The 21,569-nt window shown below is 45.2% G+C and overlaps 1 protein-coding gene across 1 annotated transcript in view; it reads right to left on the reverse strand.

The window, feature by feature from the left end:
- LOC146796867 (extracellular calcium-sensing receptor-like) overlaps positions 1 to 21,569 on the reverse strand; it is a 108,661-nt gene that overhangs the window by 17,178 nt on the left and 69,914 nt on the right. The window contains exon 6 of the mRNA XM_085630249.1: positions 12,025 to 12,148. Coding sequence (XP_085486375.1) covers positions 12,025 to 12,148 — 124 coding nt within the window. The remainder of the gene's footprint in view (positions 1 to 12,024; positions 12,149 to 21,569) is intronic.

A 21,569-nucleotide genomic window follows, 5' to 3' on the forward strand; every position in this document is an offset into this window, starting at 1 on the left:
CTGTGTCAAATAAGGCCCTGCCTGGGAATCAAACGCGTGACCAGGAGGGACACACATCTTGTTCCTTCTCTGATCCCACTGTGCCCGTTTTGTTAATAAATCCTGAAACCCCTGGTCACACCCGATACCACCTGCGGCCCCGCAAACGGAATGAGACTCCCCGGTCCGGCTTACCATAAAAGGTGGAGTCCGATTTAAAGGACATAGGGGATCACATGAACACTGGACTGAACCCGTGGAGGGCGTGGAACTATAAGTGATAGCCCTGTTCAGAAAGAAGATAGAGACATTGATAGCAAGAGGGGCCCAGGTAATCCTCCTCTTCGACCAGAGTTGCGTCAAGTGCAGCTCCAACGCGAGAAGTTTTTGCACCCTTGATTTTTTATTCCTTTTTCATTTTTTGGTACCTCTACTGTTTTGGAATGCTAAGAGTCTGCCTGTGAGGCTCTAATTTGGACACAGGAAAGAAGCACCCTCCGGCAGAATGGACTGCATATAGCTTTTCCTTCCTGTTTTTATCGTTTCCCGAGTTTAGAAATGGACTTTTAGTGAGGATGTATCCCTTTGCTCGTTTCGCCCTTGAAGAAGAACGTCCCATAATTCCCCGCCCTAGATATGCACATTTACCAATGTTCTCCACATGGAGTTTGCGTGTTAAAATTGTGTTTATTTCTATAATAGCTGTGTCATTTTTATTATGTTTAGGGTTGTTCATTTATTTAGAATTCCGCCACCCAGTCCATACCTTGGTGTTAACTACCCCCACTCCTCAGGAACACCATTTTCAGACTTTGGCCCCCCACAAAGAAAGGCATCGTCAGACTTATGTACATAATGCATTCATTGAAATGTTGCATCAGACTCACAGTTCCACGAATGTCACCGATTGCTGGGTATGTGGGCTCCTCCCTTCAGTAATGCATAAACATGATTTGTTTATATCAATGCCATTGTCACATATAGGGAGCTGCGAAGCCTGGTTTAAATTGCTGTCTATGATATATGAGCATTATACTGTAGATGCACGAAGATTCTCGGAGAAAGATTATGAATTGATATTGGCCTACATAGAGAGGCATCAGGGGTTCACTCCCAATGCAGAAGGCACTGATGGCACGTTGGATCCAACAGCCTGCATGAATGTGTATATGGACCATGAGAACGATACCTGGTTAAGGGATGAGGTATTAGATTTTGTATCCTTCAACTTCACCGAGTATTTTAGATACTTTCAGGAACGCAATGTCTCCGAAGACAAGATTATACCTGTCCCGGTATTAAATACGTCATCCTCTTTCTGTGTCCAGGGTTCCGGCCACTTGTTCGTAGGATCTAGCAGATGTAATTACACTTATTGATTACGAACTTTTAGTAGTCCTCCCATTCTAACTCCCCCGAACATATATTTTGTATGTGGGGAGAATGCTTACACCTGGCTTCCCAGGGGATGGTCCGGCAGGTGTTATCTGTCCTTCCTCTATCCTCCTGTTTATATTGCTCCCTCAGATTACCATAAATCTCATTCATTAAATAAAAGAAGTCTGCTATCCCTATCCATGGATAACGATGCCACTGATCAAACAGATACCCCGGCCCAACACTTCGTTGATATTATGAAAGGGGTCCTGCCTATATGGGGCCCTATCCTCACTAGTAAGGAAATCAGAAGGCTGTCTAGGGTGGTGGAGGGAGTAGTCAATACCACGGCCGGAATATTGACTAATATCACTGTTGAGCTTCAGGCGACCCGGCTTGTGACCCTCCAAAATCGACTTGTTTTAGATGTCATACTGGCTGACCGCGGAGGAGCATGCCGGGTGATCGGGAGCTCTTGTTGTGTGTATATACCTGACTCAGCCCCTTCGGTCCATTTAGCCATTCAGAAACTACACCGACTAGCATCCGAAATCCATACCGAAACTGGTACCTGGTCTCTGTCAACTTGGTTCTGGGACCTTCTGACCACCTGGGGGTGGAAACTATTCATGGTTCTATTGGGTATTGTGGGTTTCCTTTTTACTTGTTGCATTTGTATCCAGTGCGGCCCTGCCTGTTGTTCCTACTGTGCCACCCAATTCCGCTTTGCACTAACTAAATCCCCACCTACCCAAGCTCATGCCCAAATGACCCAGAAAGAAATTCATGATCTAATGCAGATAGACGAGGGTATCTTTGAAGATTAGTCATACTTGTTTTGTATCTTATTTTTAGCTACACTGTGCTAAAAGGGCCGTTCTGTAGGATCTAAATTTTAGAATATGATTAGCACAGTGTAACTAAAACTAACTTTTTGACTCGGCCCAGTAAGAAGGCCTTTTCGTGCATCCATTTAGTTAGTACGGCGAAAAGGGCCGAAAACAGAACCGCGGCCATCTTGGCCCTCGGCTCTCTTCGTCTAGAGGAGCTACCATCACGTGGTTCCCTGAGCCCATATTTTCCCTTGTTCAGCAGACCTTAGTTTTAGAAGACAGGCTGAATTGTATTTACGACCGAGAAGCAAGGTCACATCTGCTAAAGGGAGTACCAAGCAAATTCCTTCTGAACCTGGGACGAGAAGGGAGTCACCCGGTCGACCTTCTTCTCTTAAAGATAGTAACCTTTTTGTATCGTCGAAACTAGATATAGGATGAGCTCATTAGGAGCGCCTAGACTGGCTGGTACTTTTCCACTTATAAGGTTTTGTATGTTGCACTGTAATGTATAAAAGCGTGGTTTTGAGGAGGAGCCAGCAGTCTTCCTCGGCGCACCCCTTTGGGTGAGGATCGACGAGGCTCCTCTATGTAGAGTTTCCTGTTTGGCCAATAAACGTTTGAACCTTCTACGTTGCCAACTGCTCGTTATTTGACTTACATTGCGGGCCACTGGTAAGTGTGGCCCTTGAGACGAAATCTTGGATACAACAGGTTGGGGAAAAGGATTAAGATTTATTTATTTATTTATTTATTTATTTATTGCAATTTTTAAAGCGCGCAAATACCCCTACGGGTGTCTCGGCGCTAGTGTTTACAGAGCTCGCTGATGGTGTGACGGGGGAGTTTAGGACAATGAAAACAGCCATGTTTTAAGGCTCTTTCTGAATTTGAGGAGCGTGGGGGCAGTTTTAATATGAAGTGGTAGGGTGTTCCACAATTTGGCCGTGGCGATTGTGAAACATCTGTCTCCCCAGCTGGCCTTTCTTGTCCTAGGGACGTTCAGCAGGTAGGCAGAGGAAGATCGAAGGGTCCTGCATTGTTCCAGTGGGCGGAGAGCTCTTTTTAGAAACTGTGGTCCTGCATTGTTCAGAGTTTTATAGGCTATGCATAGAGCCTTAAATTTAATTCGGCTCCTAACCGGAAGCCAATGTAGTTTCTTGATATGAGCTGAGATTGAAGTGAACTTAGGAATGGATAGTAGGGTTCTGGCCGCCGCGTTTTGTACTGTCTGGAGCTTGTTGAGGACCTGTTCTTGGGCATTCAGGAGAAGAGAGTTACAGTAATCGGTTCTCGAGAACACTAAGGTGCTGATAAGTGTTTTGCCCGCGGACTGTGGTAGGTAAGGAAGTAATTTTTTTATTTTTTTTAAAGTGTAGAAGGCAGATGATACAACAGCGTTGGCGTGGTGTATGAAAGTAAGTTTATTGTCAAAAATGACTCCGAGGTTTCGGACCTTGACCACCGGTTGGGGGGGGGAACCCATCTGAGGTGGCCACCACTGAGGGGACCATGCTGGGCGTAAGCTCCCGAATGTCATCACCTCCGTTTTATCGGAGTTAAGTTTGAGGCAGTTTGATGACATCCAGGAGCTTATGGCCTTCATTCCCTCCTGAAAGTTGGCGGCGATAGATGCTCCGTTGTTGTGCACTGATAGTACTAATTGGGTATCGTCGGCGTAGGTTGTCAGGGCAATTCCATAAGATTTTATCACCCTCGCTAAGTCCGATACATAGATATTAAAAAGCGTTGGACTTAGCGAGGAGCCCTGTGGAACGCCACATGGGAGGGAAAAGGTCTGGGAGGTGAAATTACCCATCTTTACAGTCTGGGGGCGATTAGCTAGGAAAGAGGCAATCAGGTCTTTAGCTTTGCCTCTAATTCCTAGAGCTGAGACACGGTCGATCAGAGTGACATGATCGACCGTGTCGAAAGCCGCAGAAAGATCTAGGAGTATTAGGACTGCCGCTCCTCCCATGTCCATTGTCGTTCGAATTTCGTCGGCGGCCTTTAGCAGTGCTGTCTCCGTCCCGTGTCCCTGTCTGAAGCCAAACTGAGTGTCATCAAGTAGATTGTTGGCATTGATGAATTTCGAAAGTTGAGTGTTCATGGTTTTTTCGAAGAGCTTGGCTGGGAAGGGGAGACATGCGATGGGTCTGTAACTAGAGGGGAGCAGAGGGTCCAGGGTTGGCTTTTTTAGAAGTGGCTTGATGATAGCCTCCTTCCAAACAGAGGGATATATTCCTGTTGAAAACATGGCATTGCAAATAGTGGTCAGCGCGGGGGAAATGGCTTCTGGAATGAGGTTTAGGATAGCAGGGGGACATGGGTCTAGGGGGGATCCGGATTTCGTGCTGGTTATCAGGCGTTGAATATACTTCTGGTCAATGGTGTCGAAAACTGATAGAATGGGCGAAGTATTCATGGGGAGTGCCATAGGCAAAGGTGAAGGGGAGGAATGAGAGAAGGCAAGGAAGATGGAACTGACTTTTTCCTCAAAGAAGCTGGCCAGCGCATCTGTTAAAGACTGGGAACCTTCTAAGCGCGGGGCAGGGGGGTTAGACAAAGTGGTAACCACCCTAAATAGTTCTCCAGCTGAATTTTTCGCCTGATCGATTTGGGAAGTATAGTAGCGACTTTTTTCAGCAACTATTAGTCTTTTGTAGATGGTGAGAGCGTTTTTGTAGGTTGTTTTGTCTGCGGAGTTGTAATTGCGACGCCTCTGCCTTTCAAGATTCCTGCAGTACTGTTTCTGCGTCCGGAGGGCTTCAGTGAACCACGGGGCTGAAGGTATTTTCCTGTTTCGATGGGAGGATTTTATCGGAGCAAGTATTTTACAGGCCGTGTCTAGATTCGTCAAATAATTGAAGGACGCTATAATGGGGTCCTGCTCACCGGGAATATAATTCTCCTGCATACTCTCCGCTAACTGAGCTGTGTCGAGGTTTTTCCAGTGTCTATAGGAAGATTGGTTAGGGGCAGTAGGAGTGGGTTTGGTATGGTTTGTTTCAACCGTGAAACAAATCACTGCATGGTCTGTCCAAATGAGGGGAATAGTTTGGGTGACAGTTACAAGGGGACTATTGGTGAATATACCGTCTAATGTATGACCTGCCTGATGTGTAGGAGAGTTTATCAGTTGTAACAGGCCAACAGCTGATAGATCTGTGAGTAGCTGAATGGTATCATGATTATTGGTGACTTCTAGGTGAAAATTAAAGTCACCTAGTATGGTGAAGTGAGGGGTGTCTACGGCTGCTTCGATTAAATTGCCTATATTAGCGAGAAATTTGGCTCTTGACCCCGGAGGGCGATAAATTAGCATGCCTTTGAAGGATGATTTAGCCGAGAGGCATAGTGTGAAAATGAGAGACTCATATTCAGAGCAAATATAAGGTTTCGTCGTAAGTTTGAAGTGGTCTTTGTAGATTATAGCAATGCCACCCCCTTTTTTTATTGGCCTGTCTAATCTACAAACATTGTAATTAGTAGGAGTGGCTGCTCTGAAGTCTGGTCCGGAGGCTTCGTCCCCCCAAGTCTCTGTGATGAATAATAGATCTAGGTTATACGCATCAATCAGGTCGGCGATTTCTAGTTTGTGCTTGGGGAGGGATCTTGCATTTATTAATGCAGCTTGAACCAAAGGGGGGTCGGTTGTAGAGTGGTTCGCAGCAGCTATTGTGCAAGTAGAACAAGGAACTGGGCCCAAGATTGGGCTGGAGTATCTGAGATGAGGTAGGATATGAGGTAGGGCAGCTGTAGGCCTCAGTTGTAGTAATTCGGCAGAGGTGTATGTCCATCTCGCCGTGTTAGTAGGTCGTGGTAGTGAAGCAGCAGGGGGGCTGGCCCCTGGCCCGTCCTCGGCGCGGACGAGCGCAGACGAGCTTGCCTTAAGCGCGCCTTCGGCGCGCCACCGGCGCGCCCGCTGCGCTCGTCCGCTGCGCTTCCGGTATTGACACATATTAAATAGTGGGTGCTCTGACGTCAGAGGGGGTGTGGCCAGCCGAAGTGGGCGTGCCTGGTGACTCCCTCTAGCGAGGTGATGGCGGCGGTAGACAAGCGTTTGCAACCGAGACAGCAATTTGATCAGCTGCTCGGTATGCTCAGGGTGGTTGCTGGGTCAGTGTCAGGTACAGGGCAAGTTTAAAATCACATTTATACAATTTTAAAAATCGAGTAGTTCCCTTTCCAAACTCCCGGCTTTCCGCCTCAGGAGACTCTCTGTAAATGGAGCAGCGCTAGCGTTCAGCGCGCTCTATTTGTGTTGATGGGAGGGGGCGTGGCCAGCCGAAGTGGGCGTGCCTGGTGACTCCCTCTAGCGAGGTGATGGCGGCGGTAGACAAGCGTTTGCAACCGAGACAGCAATTTGATCAGCTGCTCGGTATGCTCAGGGTGGTTGCTGGGTCAGTGTCAGGTACAGGGCAAGTTTAAAATCACATTTATACAATTTTAAAAATCGAGTAGTTCCCTTTCCAAACTCCCGGCTTTCCGCCTCAGGAGACTCTCTGTAAAAAGATAAAAAAGAGTCTTCAGAAGGGCACCAAAAACCTGCATCTGAGGGTGAGTCCCAAACTACCAAGAAAGGCAAAAAGAAACCTTGGTGTTACCTTTGTAAGGTGACGACCCATTGGTCAAAGGATGCTTATTGTCCAAAGGCCAAATAAACTACTACTATTACCACTGCCCCTGAAGGCCCCCTGCTGCCCCTAGCACTGGCACAAGTGCAAGTGGTAGTACAGCAAACAATGGATTAGTGGGGTTAACCTTGGGTTCTGAGATGGGTTCTGACTTAGTCAGAACTCCAGCTCAGGCTGTCTTAGTCTGTGATTGTGGCATTGATCTTGCCACCCTACTGATCAGTCCCAGTAACTTGGGCAAGTACAGACAACAGCCTTTGATAACTGGAAATAAGCAAGGGCCAGTGTCACAATGGTGACAGAGAAACTTGTGTCCCCTGATCAGATCATACTTGGACAAATGTACCAAGTCACCAACACTAGCAATGTCGGGACTGACCATTCCTTGGTAGTTGTGAATCTTAGCTGGGGAGGGGTAACTGAACCTAAAAAGGTTGTGTTATCTCCAGACCTCCCCGTAGATTGTTTGTTGGGCAATGATCTAGAAACTTCAGCTTGGGCTGAAGTGGAGTTCAGGACCCATGCAGAGATAATGGGCATGTCTGCCAGTGTATTTGCTGTCACCAGAGCTCAGGCCAAACAGCTCAGAACTGACAAAGCACTGGATCCTGAGAACATGGACCAAGTGCTTCCCAAGAGAAGGATCAGGAATGGTAAGGAATTGCCCTCGTCACAGACTACCAGTAAATATAAGCCTTCTGAGGGAGTTGATCTCAGCCCGTGTGAAGAAGCTGTCCCAGAGGAATTGTGCCTAACCATGCAGAGTTATTGGGGGTCGGGGGCTCTTCCAGGGCAGACTTGAGTTTGGAGCAGCAGGCCTGCCCCTCTCTTAAACCCACCAGACAGAAAGCTGCTGCTAAGGATGCAGGAAATATCAGTGGGTCCCATAGGATCTATTGGGTGGATGGACTTCTGTACTCTGAAGGTAGAGACCCCAAGCCTGGTGCCACCAGGAGGTTGGTAATACCCCAGAAGTTCAGAGGTTTCCTACTTTCCCTGGCACATGATCTTCTTCTTGCAGGACTCTTAGGGCAAAGCAAGACTTGGGACTGGCTTCTCCCTCACTTTTACTGGCCCCATATATCTGACGACACAAAGGAGTTTTGTCACTCCACTTGCCAAGCCAGTGGTAAGTTAGTTGGCTCCACAAAGGCCCCCTTAATCCTACTCCCAGTGGTTGGGGTCCCCTTTGAGTGTAGGGATTGAGGTTTTTGGTCCCTTGAACCCTCCAACTGCATCTGGGCACAGTTATATACTAGTGGTGGTGGACCATGCCACTAGGTACCCCGGGGCCATTCCCCTGAGAACCACTACAGCTCCTGTAGTGGCCGGGCCCTCCTGGGAATCTTTTCAAGAGTGGGCTTCCCTAAGGAAGTTTTAACAGACAGAGGTACAAACTTCATGTCTAGTTCTATCACTGCCATGTGGAAAGAGGGTGGAGTAAACTACAAGTTTACGACACCCTACCATCCACAGTACAATGGGTTTGTTGAAAGGTTCAACAAGACTCTCAAGGGTATGATCATGGGACTCCCAGAAAAGCTTAAGTGAAAATGGGATGTCTTACTACCCTGCATTCTCTTTGCCTACCTTCCTCAGCAGGGGGTTGACTACAGCCTATTTGAGCTTCTGTTTGGACATCCAGTTAGGGGTCCATTGTGTCTTGTGAAGGAAGGCTGGGAGCAAACTGTCAAACCTCCTAAACAGGACATTGTGGATTATGTCCGTGGCCTGCATTCTTGCATTGCAGAGAACATGAAGAAGGCCAGCAAAAACCTGGAGACTAGCCAAGAACTTCAAAAAGCTTGGCCTGACCAAAAGACTGTCTTTACAGTTTACCAGCCAGGCCAGAAAGTGTGGGTGTTCAAGCCTGTGGCCTCAGCAACTCTCCAAGACAATTGGAGTGGGACCACAGTATCCTTGAACAAAAGGGTGAGGTCACCTACATAGTTGACCTAGGTACTCCCAGGAGTTCCCATAGGGTACTTCATGTAAACCGCCTGAAACCTTTTGTGGACAGTGCTGACATGGGCTTTCTATGGCAGCTGATGAGGGACTTGTACTGAGAACGCAGTCATGTTCCCACTCTGCACACAACCTCCGTGGTGCTCCTAGATACTCACCTTGGGTGGTTCTTTGGGTGCCTACATCTCCCGGGTATAGTCTTGACTTGAGTCGTGGTTCGCATACCACTATTTTAGCATATAGTTTGATCTCCCCCAGGTGACCACTATGTATTCTGTGCTATTTACCTGTTTCTATTGAAAGTATTGTGTGCATTATGTATATCTCCGGCTAGGAGATATCTGTATGTGTTAGTGAGTGTCTTATAATAAATATATATTTTTATAAATACACTGGGTGATTCTTTTTCTCTTAATCTATATCAATAAGATTATGTACTGGTAAAACAAGCTGCTTCACACTCCTTCTAGGCTAAACCTGAAGGCTGCTCTCCACAGCTACCACTTAGAGAGCTTTCTAAGGTTGTCTAAGACCACTTAAATCACCATAATGGTGGTCTGGATTGGTGAAGGCTGCCCACTTACATAAGTGTGCATCATATACCAAGCCAGCCTCTCACAACAAGTATCTTACTATGGAGTAGACTGTGGGATTTGAGCCCTATCTGATGTGGAAAATGGAGAGATGGTAAAGGTCACTCCTTTTTTCTATTTCAGGGCAGGCATGGTACATCACCCCCTTTATTCACTTTGGGCTACTCCAGTGACCCCACGTGGGGCTCATGCCCTTGTGATGGCGTTTCAGAGCAAACTTTGGTTCATTTTGCATTTTTTTGCAAATGTTCTCAGTCAGCTTTTAACCACATAATTTCAAAGTTTCCGATGAAGCATGGCTCAGATCAATGCAGGGTGAACCTTAAGGTGTTTGCAGTTGTTGAGCAGTGAGGAGGTCTGTTGCTGAGTTGGATCCTTCCTGAAGTTGGTTGTCCACTCTGGGTGAAGTATGCCATAATAGTTTCCCTCCTAGTAGGCCCTTTGTTTGCTCTTTGGGAACAACAATGTTGACTGTTTTAAAAGAACTTTAATGAATTATTATATGTTTTCTTATTGAGCGTGAGTTTATCATGCTTTTATGTATACCTCTGGTATGCCAATAAAGACATTTGGTTGATTCTCATAGGTGATCAGGCAAAAAAGTTTTTAAAGCAATCCTATTTAGTTTAGGATTTAGTTCACCTATTATTAACTTCAATGGGGTGATATTTTTCTAAAACTATATTTAGTATACTATATTTATGTTAGATGATATTCAGACAACAATATCCTGGTACCATACCTCTTTTGAGTATGGGAGATGGCTGAACATGGGGGCATATGTACAAGGATATTGCACCACTGGATTGTCACTTTTTTTGATGTTCCGATGGCACAATGCCATCCACTACATTTGCAAAGCGGCTTTAAGCTACTTTTCATGGCTTGCCGTTTTGTAAATATAGTACCTTTTCATGCAGGTATCTGTGTGTGAAAGGGTGTACAATGTGTGTTGCTGTGGGTGTTCCACCGCAACACCCATTGCTTTTTGACGCTCCCCCAAATTTACATGGATGTGTAAATCTGGAGAAGTGGCAAAAACTAACCCTGTGCAAATGCAGGTATTAGATTGGTGCAATGAGGAGGAATACTTTTATTTCTCCTCGTTTTTGCTTTTGCATTCAGCAGCACACATAGAAAGAGCAAAATGCCATTAATGATTGTTTTTGTGCAGGAAGGTGCCCCTTCCTGCACCAAACAATCATTAAATAGTGGCGATGTGCTACTTCCTCAGAATGCAGCACACATAGAAGTAGCAAATCACCATCATTGATTGTTTATCTTGGACACCTTACCCGCACATAAACAATCATCTCTTAGGGGAGAGGAGTTGGCTTAATGGCTAGGGCGGTCGAACGCGAATCTGGGGAACTGGGTTGGAGTCTCGTCAATGACTCTGAACATCCTGTGATTCTGGGCAAATCACTTAATCTCCCAGTGCCTAACAAAAATGAATGTGTCCTAATGTAACGCGACTGGTGCCATGTAAAGCGCCCAACACCTTCGGGTTAAGTTTGCGCTATATAAAACTCTGTAAAATAAATAAATAAATCTCAGCAATGTGGTCACCCTTGCACTATGGCAGAAGGGTGTCTGTGTGGGCACTAGGCCGCTATTTTTAGCGCAAGGGAATTTATAGTGGTGGGCTGTATTCTTGTAAATATGGCGCATCCCTGCATATTTTAAAATGTTGCAGCGCTGCAAAATTTCCTGCAGTGCCATGCTAGACCACTTCCTTCTACATATGCCCCATGTTGTTTTGAAGCGATGAGTAAGGCTCCAAAACAGGTTTGGAAACCCCACTTACCACTGCCAGATAAAGGGGAGGCTCTTGTAATTCCTCTATGCATTTCCCATATTTATTTTGTGTGTTTTGTGGACTTATTCTTCCATTTTCTACACAGTGGCACCATCTAAATACTGGCAGTAAGTGTTTTGAGCTAAAAGATAGCTACTACTTGCATTACTCCTACTTGACACTTGTAGTAAAACAGGTTCAAATTACGTTTGCGCCAAATTGTTTAATACCACAAGAGGGGGAGATTGGCCCTGTTAGTGTATGGGATCAATCACATCCATCTATGTCTTTACTGGAGTATTTATCATCCTTTAAAGACAGAGGAGGCATTAGTATATTTTCTTTGTTTGTCATCTACACAAACTAAAAAATGTGGGATGAAATCTCTTGACTCATAAGGGAATTAGTCAGTGTAATTGTAGGAACATTAATGTATCTTTTAGCCCTGACTAGTGACCATCATTGGTTAAGGTGCCATCTGAATATTTATTGTTCTTGACATTCATGAAAAAGCATCTATGTATCTATGACCAGCACCTGTGTCACTGGTGGCCGCTGGTGGGCTACCATGTCAGTAGTCAATACCTGCCCATTGTGTGCAACCCCTTTGTATGCTCAATCCTTGTTGAATGTGTGACCCTAGTGCAGTAACTGTTTACATTGTGGGTGCTATACCTACTTACAATCTTAAAAGCCACATGCAATTCGTTGTAGGATTCTCTCTCAGGGATGCAATTCACCTGAGTTACATGATGAAGCTTCCTTAAACTCCTCAAAGTTCTTCCATTTCACACACTAGAACATTCAGATTCCTCAGTCTGTACCCAGATAAAATGTCTCACCTGTGTGATTGGCGATGCTCCCATCTGGGCAGGGCACACAGGAGAAGCAGCACTTGGGACGCCCTGCAAGGGTCGATTTCCGATGTCCAAGAGCACAAGTTACACTGCAGACAGACACAGGGGCCTGCAATACAACAGAGGTTAAACCACTTCTGAATCAGGATGCCTTATGATAGCCTAAGTATGTATGTGAGTGATGGTTCTCTAGCCTGTAGTCCTGTTAAAGCTGACAGCCATACTGCTGGCGCAAATTGTGAACTTTATGTCCCATACCTTTTCTCACACCATTGTATCTATGGCATTCTAGATGTCACAGTCAGTGGGGCTTGTGCACTTTAAAGGGGGTGTCGGCATAACTAGCCACCTAAACTTCACAAAGCAAGTGGAGGAAGTGAGCCCCTGGAGAGGGACCTGGAAGGCAGTCTCTCATTGAGAGTGGTTTTCATTCAAACATCAACTTTCAATAAATTACAAAAAATTATTTTGCATTTTTTCCTCGGCTTCGACCTGGCAAAAAGCATACATTTTGGCATCAGACACCAGCTTTTACATTTTTTTATGGGGATATACTAGCTCTGCTAAAATACAGAATGTAGAAAATAAATTTTTGAGATCTCTCCTTTCTGTTCCCCAATCAACCCCGACATTCGCATTACACACAGAGGTAGGCTTGGGCTACATATCTGATATTTTAAAATTAGCCCCAGTGATTGGCTGGCTAAAAACCTGGCTTAACCAGGAGCTCACATTAAATCACATCATTTTAAAAGACTGTTTAGCCCTGGATAGAGCACTTAAAATCCCATGGGTAAGATATGTGAGAACCCAGCTGTCCTTAGCAGGCCGTCCGGAGCTCTTCTCATCTCCAGACGAAATAACTCATGAAGATTTAAAATTAGTTAAAAATACTTTGGTAAATCTATATGCCCTGGAAAGGGAAGCACTAGAGTTAAAAAAAACCCATGGTAAGGAAACACTATTTGCTTTCCTCTGTTCCTGGAATGGAACCTTACCTTCTTTGGGTAACAAATCCTTACCATCGTTTTCTCTTAACGAGATTTCGTTTTGACTCAATTCATTTTATATTGGGTAATTTTAGAACCTGGGCTAGACCTGATGATGCTGAACCATGCGATTGCGATCATTTTTCAATTCAGGATACGATGCATTTTATCATGTTTTGCGGTCATTATACTGAGATTAGAAAAAGATATTTGCTCCCTATTTTACGTACTCAGGGCTTTATTCAGGTAAAACCAGCCCTGTTGTTCTTGCAACTTCTTCCTAATATAAAAGTAGCCTTCTCTGTCGCTAGTTTTCTAGTGGCAGGAGCACGTTTAAATAAGTATCAAATAAGGCACAGGCACTTTATCTCTGAAAAATGAATTTCCTCTTTTTTTAACAAACCCTTCTTTTTATCCCTTTTAAATATTTATGTATGTTTTATTGTAAAATTTAATGTTTCTTTTTGTGATAATTGTATGCAAATTTTGTGATCTGATGAAATGTTGTTATGTATTTTTGCTCGATCTTTTATGATTTTTAATAATCGAATAAAGATAATTGACTGACTGACTGACATTTTTGCAAAACAAAATCACTTTTCCTTGAAAACTAGATGCCACTAGAGAGATGAAGCCCTCATTGTACCTCCCATTAAAGTAGCCCCATGAAACACGCCTCTTGGTTCGTCCCAGCAGCCTTGGCATGCAGTCTTAAACTGCTATTTCAACCTGGAAAAATAAATCCCTTTAATACCCATAGAGAAGGGTGCATGGAATTTAAAATGTAGGACATGTATATTTAATGGTTTACATGTCCTGGCAGGGATACCCCACAAAGTACTTTTCGCTTTAGCATGGCTGGCTCTCCCATAGGAAACACAATAGGTTACATTTAACCAATGTATAATGCTTCATTTCAGTTTGAGAGCAGCTAAAAAAATGGTTCCAGGTTTCATCTTAAAAGTAATTTATAATCCAACTTAATGGTCAAATCGGTTCTTATATTCCTATTTGAGTAATTACACTTGTGTAAAATTGTAATTTCCCGGCTTAAACTAAAAGGGCCTTTCTACCAGTGTCTAGTTTCACCTGACTTGAATGTCTCCCCTGTGGTGAGATGTGTTTTCTCACAGCCAGTGGACAAAAGGCTTGGGTGTGGAGAGGTGTTTTTCCTACTTGAACAGGATGGCCTGGGGTGTTGCCAAGTATCTTCCAGAGCTTCAAATTATGCCTATGCTGTCACTGACAGATGTAGCTCACACCGAGGCCTGCTTCTCTTTCTCTTCTATGTTAGCTTGGCTCCAAGCCCTGTGGGATGGGGAGCTGCTCCTGAACTGGTTTGGTGTGACCCCAAGGGAGGGTTTCATACCCACATCTCTGTCTGGGTAGAGGAGGAAGGGTTTTTCTGTGTTGGTTTTAGGGATTTAGGGACAGATGGGTACAATGGGATAGCTTATAGTGAAACTGGAGCTTCCCCCATACACGGGCAGGAACTGGGCATAAATAAGGTATCCTCCTGACAAAAAACCTCAACCTGTGAACAATAAGAAGAATAACTGCCCTGCAGTCTAAAGAACCTGAAGGAAGACTGGGCCTGCTTGCCTTGAACCCAGAAGCGTTGAAGTGACTCCAAGGGTCAGTTGGAAGACCTCCTGTTTGAACAACAGGAACCGAGCAAGTTTCCAGATGTCTCTCTCTGCAACTGCCATGTGTCAAGATCCAACTGGAGCTGCCCTGCGCCCTGCTGCTGGCATCTGTTGGACTGAGTCTTAACCCCCAAGTGGTGCCTCCCAATACACATATCTTTGGCTAGTGTTGAAGTGTACCGATCACAATGAGAGAGGCAGACTTTTTTTAAGTGAGTTCATTCAACTTCCATATATCATTTTGTAAAGTCAAATGGAGTGAACACACCTTAAAGGGGGATCTAAGCTAATTGGCATCAACCTTAAGCATCCCTTTTAGCTTTTAAAAGGACTCTTACCCACTGTAGGGGACTCCTACTGTCCAAAGTGGACAAGCCGGCACATAGAAACTATTTGACACTGTTTCCTCCATGGAAGTGGCAGGATACCAGCACTGCTGTCAAGCTGAAGCAGTTGACTTTCAATAGACTGTCATATTCAACTTGCTGGTTTGCCCTGCTGAAGGTGATCTGACTTTCAGGAAAATGTTTCTCCCTCCGAACGCAGATCAACACCAAGCTGCAACCGGTCGACAGCGAGGTCTTCCTGGGCACAGACTTCAGTCTTGGCCCACTCAGAGCTTTCCTTCTTTGGTCAACAGCTGTGATAGGACTCCACTATTCAGCAACCTACCACTGAAAAGCCGTGCTTGGGATTCAGCTTGCAACTTACCTTGCTGACCACTTTTTCCCAGAAAGATTTTGAAGTCAGAAGGTGAACTTTTCACCAGGACAAACCTAGTCCCTCTGTCCAACTTCAGATAGACTGATACTCCTGAGGCGGAAAGCCGGGAGCATGATTCTTGTGTGTGTCTTTTAAAATTTGAGTGTCACATTATCTCTGTATTTTTAATTACTCACCCTCTGCTCCCTTCAAAGCTGTAGCTTGTAAACTTCAAACGCCCAGACTACGCCGTGCAGCAGATTTAGCGCTGCCGCGGTTGCTAGTACCGGGACACTCTTAGCGCCATTTCCGGCGCTTGCCGTGACCACGCCCCTTTTCGAGACCACGCCCCCTCTGAGCCCTTAAAAGGCGCTGACTACGAACGCCTGGCAGATAGACTGATACTCCTGAGGCAGAAAGCCGGGAGCACGATTCTTGTGTGTGTCTTTTAAAATTTGAGTGTCACATTATCTCTGTATTTTTATTACTCACCCTCTGCTCCCTTCAAAGTTGTAGCTTGTAAACTTCAAACGCCCAGACTACGCCGCGCAACGGATTTAGCGCTGCCGCGGTTGCTAGTACCGGGACACTCTTGGCGCCATTTCCGGCGCTTGCCGTGACCACGCCCCTTTTTTGAGGCCACGCCCCCTCCTTCCCTGCCACTTCCATAGATCCATAAATCATGTGCAGATTTCGGACGCGCAGCGGACGAGCGCAGCGGGAGCGCCGTTTGCGCGCCGAAGGCGCGCCTAAGGCAAGCCCGTCTGCGCCCGTCCGCGCCAAGGTAGCGCCTAGCGCCAGCTATGCTGCATGTCTCGCTCCTACTGACCTTAGTATACCCCCCTCTGTCCCTCCATACTCCAGAGAGATGCTCTTACAACTTGGTAAGTTTCATGCTGACAAAGGAACCTTCACTCTGCTTAATACGGCTCTGCCTCGAGCTGACTTCCTGGCCAACAATCTTTTGAAATGTGGACTTCTGAATGTAAGGTCCCTGCCCAAGCACAGTATTGAAATCCAACTTCTTTTTGAATCTCACGAACTTGACGTCCTTTTTATGACAGAAACTTGGACGCGCCCTGATTGCATGGTCGCCCCGGGCTTCACATGTCCTCCTGGGTTCAAATTCCTACATACCCCTAGACCTAATGGTAGAGGAGGGGGGGTTGGTGTGATTTTCACTGCAGCCTGCAACATTAAGCCCTGTGCTTTAGACTCGATCGAAGGAACTGAACTTCTAGGACTATCTATTCAGACTCAGTCCAGAAACATTGTTACCGGGATAGTCTGCTATTGTTCACCGGGTGTGTTTAGCCTTCAACATCAACAGGTGCTCTTGACCATCTTAACTGATATTGCACTTTCGCATCACAAACTGTTCATTCTGGGTGACTTCAATCTGTGGCAGAACGGCGTCCTCGACTCCGGTCTACGCAACCTTCTCAACTCCTGCGAGAGACTTGGACTCTCCCAGTTGGTCACAGGACCAACCCACAGGGGTGGACACCTCTTAGACCTATTGTTCGCAGGCCCCCAGTTAGTAACAATGGGAGAAACTCTACCCATGGATTGGACTGACCATTCACTCATTAAGTTCTTCTTAGACCTTAAGAGTGACTATTCCAAAGCTCTTGGGCTGCCCAATAAAACCAAGTGCAGAGATTGGAAAGCCCTTACTCGTCTGCACTCTATAGGGGAAGTGTTTCATTTAGATCAATTCTTTGACGAGAATAAACAGGTTGATGATAACTATTCCTCTCTTTGTTCAAGGATTACCACTATCCTTGATGTTCATGCCCCTCTAAAAACTCGTAAATGCAGAAGCGTCAATTCTGCGCCTTGGTTTAATGACAGCCTAAAAGATCTGAAGCATAGCTGTAAACAGGCTGAGAGAAGGTGGAGACGAAATTACACTGAAACCACCAAAGAACTTTGGAAAAATAAAGTGCGGGAATATAAGAACTCAATTAAAAAATCTAAAGCTGACTACTACTCCTCCATGATCTGCAATTCCCCTAACAGCTCTAGAAACATCTTTAATATATTGAATAGTGTCACCAACCCGGAATGTGTCAAAAACACCATTATCCCGTCTCAAGATCTCTGTGACAATCTTGCTGCGTTTAAAAAAAATAAAATTGAGCTCATCATTAAGGACCTAGATGCCTCCCCTAACTCCACCCTTCACCCTGATCTTAATCCGAGACCCCCCGTGAACCAGCCAGCAGTGCCACCATTGGCCTCAAATGACCTCCTACTTGAGTTCCCTTCTATCTCGTATGAGGCATTCGTTAAACTAGCCAGCAAGATCTCCTCTGGGTCTCCTTTAGACCCTTTCCCTCACAAAGTTTGGAAAGAATTTGAGCTGGAACTCCTTCCCTCTCTGCACGTTATTTGCAACCAATCTCTTGCAACCGGAATAGTTCCTGCTCAGTGGAAGCGGGCATTAGTTTCCCCCCTGTTAAAAAAACCCTCTCTTGACCCAGACTGTTCTAAGAACTACCGTCCCATATCTCTGCTGCCCTTCCCAGCCAAAATTGTTGAAAGCTGGATTAGTAACACCCTCTCTACCCATCTGGAACGTCATCATCTTCTTGACGCGGATCAATTTGGTTTCAGGCCCACCCACGGACTTGAGACCGCCTTGATCACCGCGATGGACGAGCTTCAGAGGCGTGCAGACAGAAGGCAGGCAGCGTTCCTTATCCTGCTTGACATGTCTGCCGCCTTTGTCACCGTGAACCATGATATTCTGTTGAAACGACTGTTTGAGGCAGGAATAAGAGGTTCAGCAGTACAGTGGTTCCACTCGTTCCTCCAGGATAGACAGCAAGCGGTATCCATCCCCCCTTTTCAGTCGGTGTTCACTTTGGTCCCACATGGGGTCCCACAGGGCTCTGCAATCAGTCCAATACTTTTTAATCTGTACCTAAGACCTCTGATCTCGCTTATCAAAAGCTACAACATCAAAATTATCAACTACGCTGACGATACGCAGTTGATACTCTCCTTGGAGGGAGAAGACTCTATCTCTATTGAGACCTTTCACAAATGTCTACGTGACACCTCTTACTGGCTAAAATACAACTCCCTCCAATTCAACGCAGGGAAAACGGAGGTACTTTTTAGCACTAGTACTAAGATTCCTCGGCCCTTCCCAGACAACTTCTGGCCACCTGAATCCGGGACCATAGTGCGTCCAGTAGCCACAATCCGCTACCTCGGGGTCATTCTGAATCAGGAACTCAGTTTGGAGACGCACATCCAAAAGACCTCTGCTTGTTGCTTCGCTATCCTCCGCTCCCTAAGGAAGATATTGCCTCTCCTCCCCACTCATGCACGGGCCCAAGTGGTACGCTGTACCATCCTTAGTCGTCTAGACTATTGCAACGCCTTGTTGCTGGAATCCCCTGGGTTCCTGTTAGACAGACTCCAAAGAGTCCAATCAGCAGCGGCAAAATTGGCACTGGGGCTTCCTAGAAGAGCAAGTGGAGCCTCCCCATTGAGCAAACTCCACTGGCTTCCGGTGAGGCAGAGGGTCCAATTTAAAGCCCTCTGTATAGTGTTTAGGGCATTATATGCAATAGGCCCTGCCTCCCTCCAATATAAAGTTGCTTGGTATACCCCAGCTAGGCAGCTTCGCTCTTCTGAAGCCAAGCTGGCAATGGTTCCAAAATTCAAAAAAATCAGATCCGGAGGCAGATCCTTCAATGTGGCAGCTGCCAAGCTTTGGAACTCGCTCCCAGCGGAAATTAGACATATTTCTGAATTTCTACCCTTTAGGAAAAGAATCAAAACCTGGCTTTTCCTCAAGACTTCTGTCCACTAATCTTGTCCCCTGTTGCTTCTGGCCTTTCCCCACCCCATTAATTTCAGTCAGCGCCAGGATGCCTGCCATGGTGACAGCGCGCTTAACAAATGATTAAAATAAAAATAAATAAACTTGCTCTCCATCGTGGTAAGCCTTAACCTTTGACTTTGACACAGTCTAGCCTGAATAGATAACCACGGTTGGGGCTTTGTGCTTTTTGGCTTAAATGTAGAAAATCATATATCCTGTCCTACCTATTGGATTTTTGTTGTTTTGAAGTCATTTTAATTAATATTTTTTTTAAACATTTGTTTATTGAGTTTAATTATTAACAAATTCTCTATTATTCTAAATTGGTTTGGGGTTTTACTTGTGTTGTGTTTTAATTTTATTACTGTGTGAGTACCGCATAGATACTTTACACATTACCTCTAAATTAATCCTGACTGCTATGTGTCAAGCTACCAGAGGGTTGAACACAGGTTTATTTAGTGACTTCAATGGTAAACCCTAATAACGATTGGGATTATAATTTGAGGTGGGTTCTCACTTCACTAAACTAATCCTGTGAGCTTGTCACCTTATTTATGAACCGAGCTGTCTGTACCCCACGTCCTTTGCACAAGCAAGTTAATATCTAACTTGTATACAGTGAGATTTCTTCAAAACCAGGTGCAAAACTGCACAAAACCTAGAATGTATTTATGATATGCTCTCAAGTGAGTTCAAGAAAGATCCCACTGCCACAGGCCAAAGTCCAAGTGTGAATGGGCTGGGACATTGTATAAACATAGACCAAGTGAGAGTGTTTCAATGTCTCAATGGTCAAACTGTTCATACAGAAAAATAAGACCATATTTCTTCCCTTACTTCATTAACATCCAGAAAATGGTTACAACAGGTCAGTAGGGCCAGTGAATATCAAGAAGTCTTTGACAAGTTCCGAAAGGCCCTGAGCGAAAACCCTCTACTACTGATGCACTGTATTGTACTAGAATTGTATTTATATAAATTACAGAATGTCTATAATAGATAGGTGTTCCCATGTGCAATAATCAATTTTTTCCTTCATTTTCATGAAATATTTAATCATCTAAGTCCCACATGCAGTGACTCCCTACATTAAGTGAGCTGATGACTTGTCTCTATGCTCAAAGGTTAATTTCTGCGGTGGGTGATGGTGTACTCCACCAGCAACCTTAGCTGAGAAGTGAGAACTGGGATTCTTTATGTTCATAAGCTGGTGAGCAGTACAGCTCATCCACAAAGCCCACTAAAACTTTTGGGGATTGGGCTTAGGGCTGTTTTAGGCCTGACCTTACAGGCCCACAGCCAATTGACTGATCAAGCACCAGCACTTTGTTATGCATTGCACAAGTGCCCAATGATCACAAGTCAATTCATCATCAGTGCTACTCAAGTACAAATCTGGTGCTGTCCTGCGTACTCTGTATTATGGTGCCAACCAGTGGGCTATTCACCTTACTATAGGCAGGTGTTCATTGAATGCAGAATCCTTGTGAATCCTCAGAGTGGAAGCCCCACAGTAGGAGTGAGCTGCACAGCTCAATGCCCCTGCTGTGTTGCCTGTCTGCCTTCCATGACACACTGTATCACTTTGACTACTATCAGACTTCCTTTAAAACCCATATCACAGTACACAAAGGTATGATGGGATGCAGGATTTCACAAGGTTCAGGCAACAACCTGGTAACCTTGTACCATAACAATGAGTCATGTTATTACAACTGATGGAGGCAATCAGTGACCATGTTAGTCATCTCCCCTGGTGGGGGGAGCATTATAATGATTTTAGTGTTGCTTCCCAACAGCTTTTACCTTTTCGTTAAGAAACAGTAAAATATTACTGCATGTCCGTAATCTAAATTGGGCAAGCAGACCTGTAGCCATTTTTACGACAGCCCTTACTCAACACAGCAGTCAGAGAAGTTTTGCCATGGCAGAGATAGAGTAGTCTACACCATGATCAAACTTAGTCCTTCCCAGCGGCCAAGCCATTGTCCTCTGGAGAGCACAGTCATTAACTCCAGTTAATGTGGTGCTGGGGTCTGTTGCATGTGCTATGAATGTTATTGCACTTTCTCTCTTTCTCAGCTCAGAACCAGGTAGTACAGGCCTTAATAAAATCTTGACTACAGTAATACTCTATCTGAACAATAAAGTGCAGGTGGTTCAAAAAGCAATAGTCTGCACTCCTGCACTCCTGCCACTAAGAATACATGCCCCCACATCTAAAGGTGTTGCACTGTCTCCCTATCAGGAAGGGGATCCTTTTTAAAACCCTGTTCCTGGTACGTAAGGCCCTCCACCATACAGGCATTGGGTACCTCAGAGCAAGATCTGCTTCTATGCTCCATCTAG

This window comes from Triturus cristatus, chromosome 10 (genome assembly GCF_964204655.1).
Source record: "Triturus cristatus chromosome 10, aTriCri1.1, whole genome shotgun sequence".
In the NCBI taxonomy this organism is placed as follows: Eukaryota; Metazoa; Chordata; class Amphibia; order Caudata; family Salamandridae; genus Triturus; species Triturus cristatus.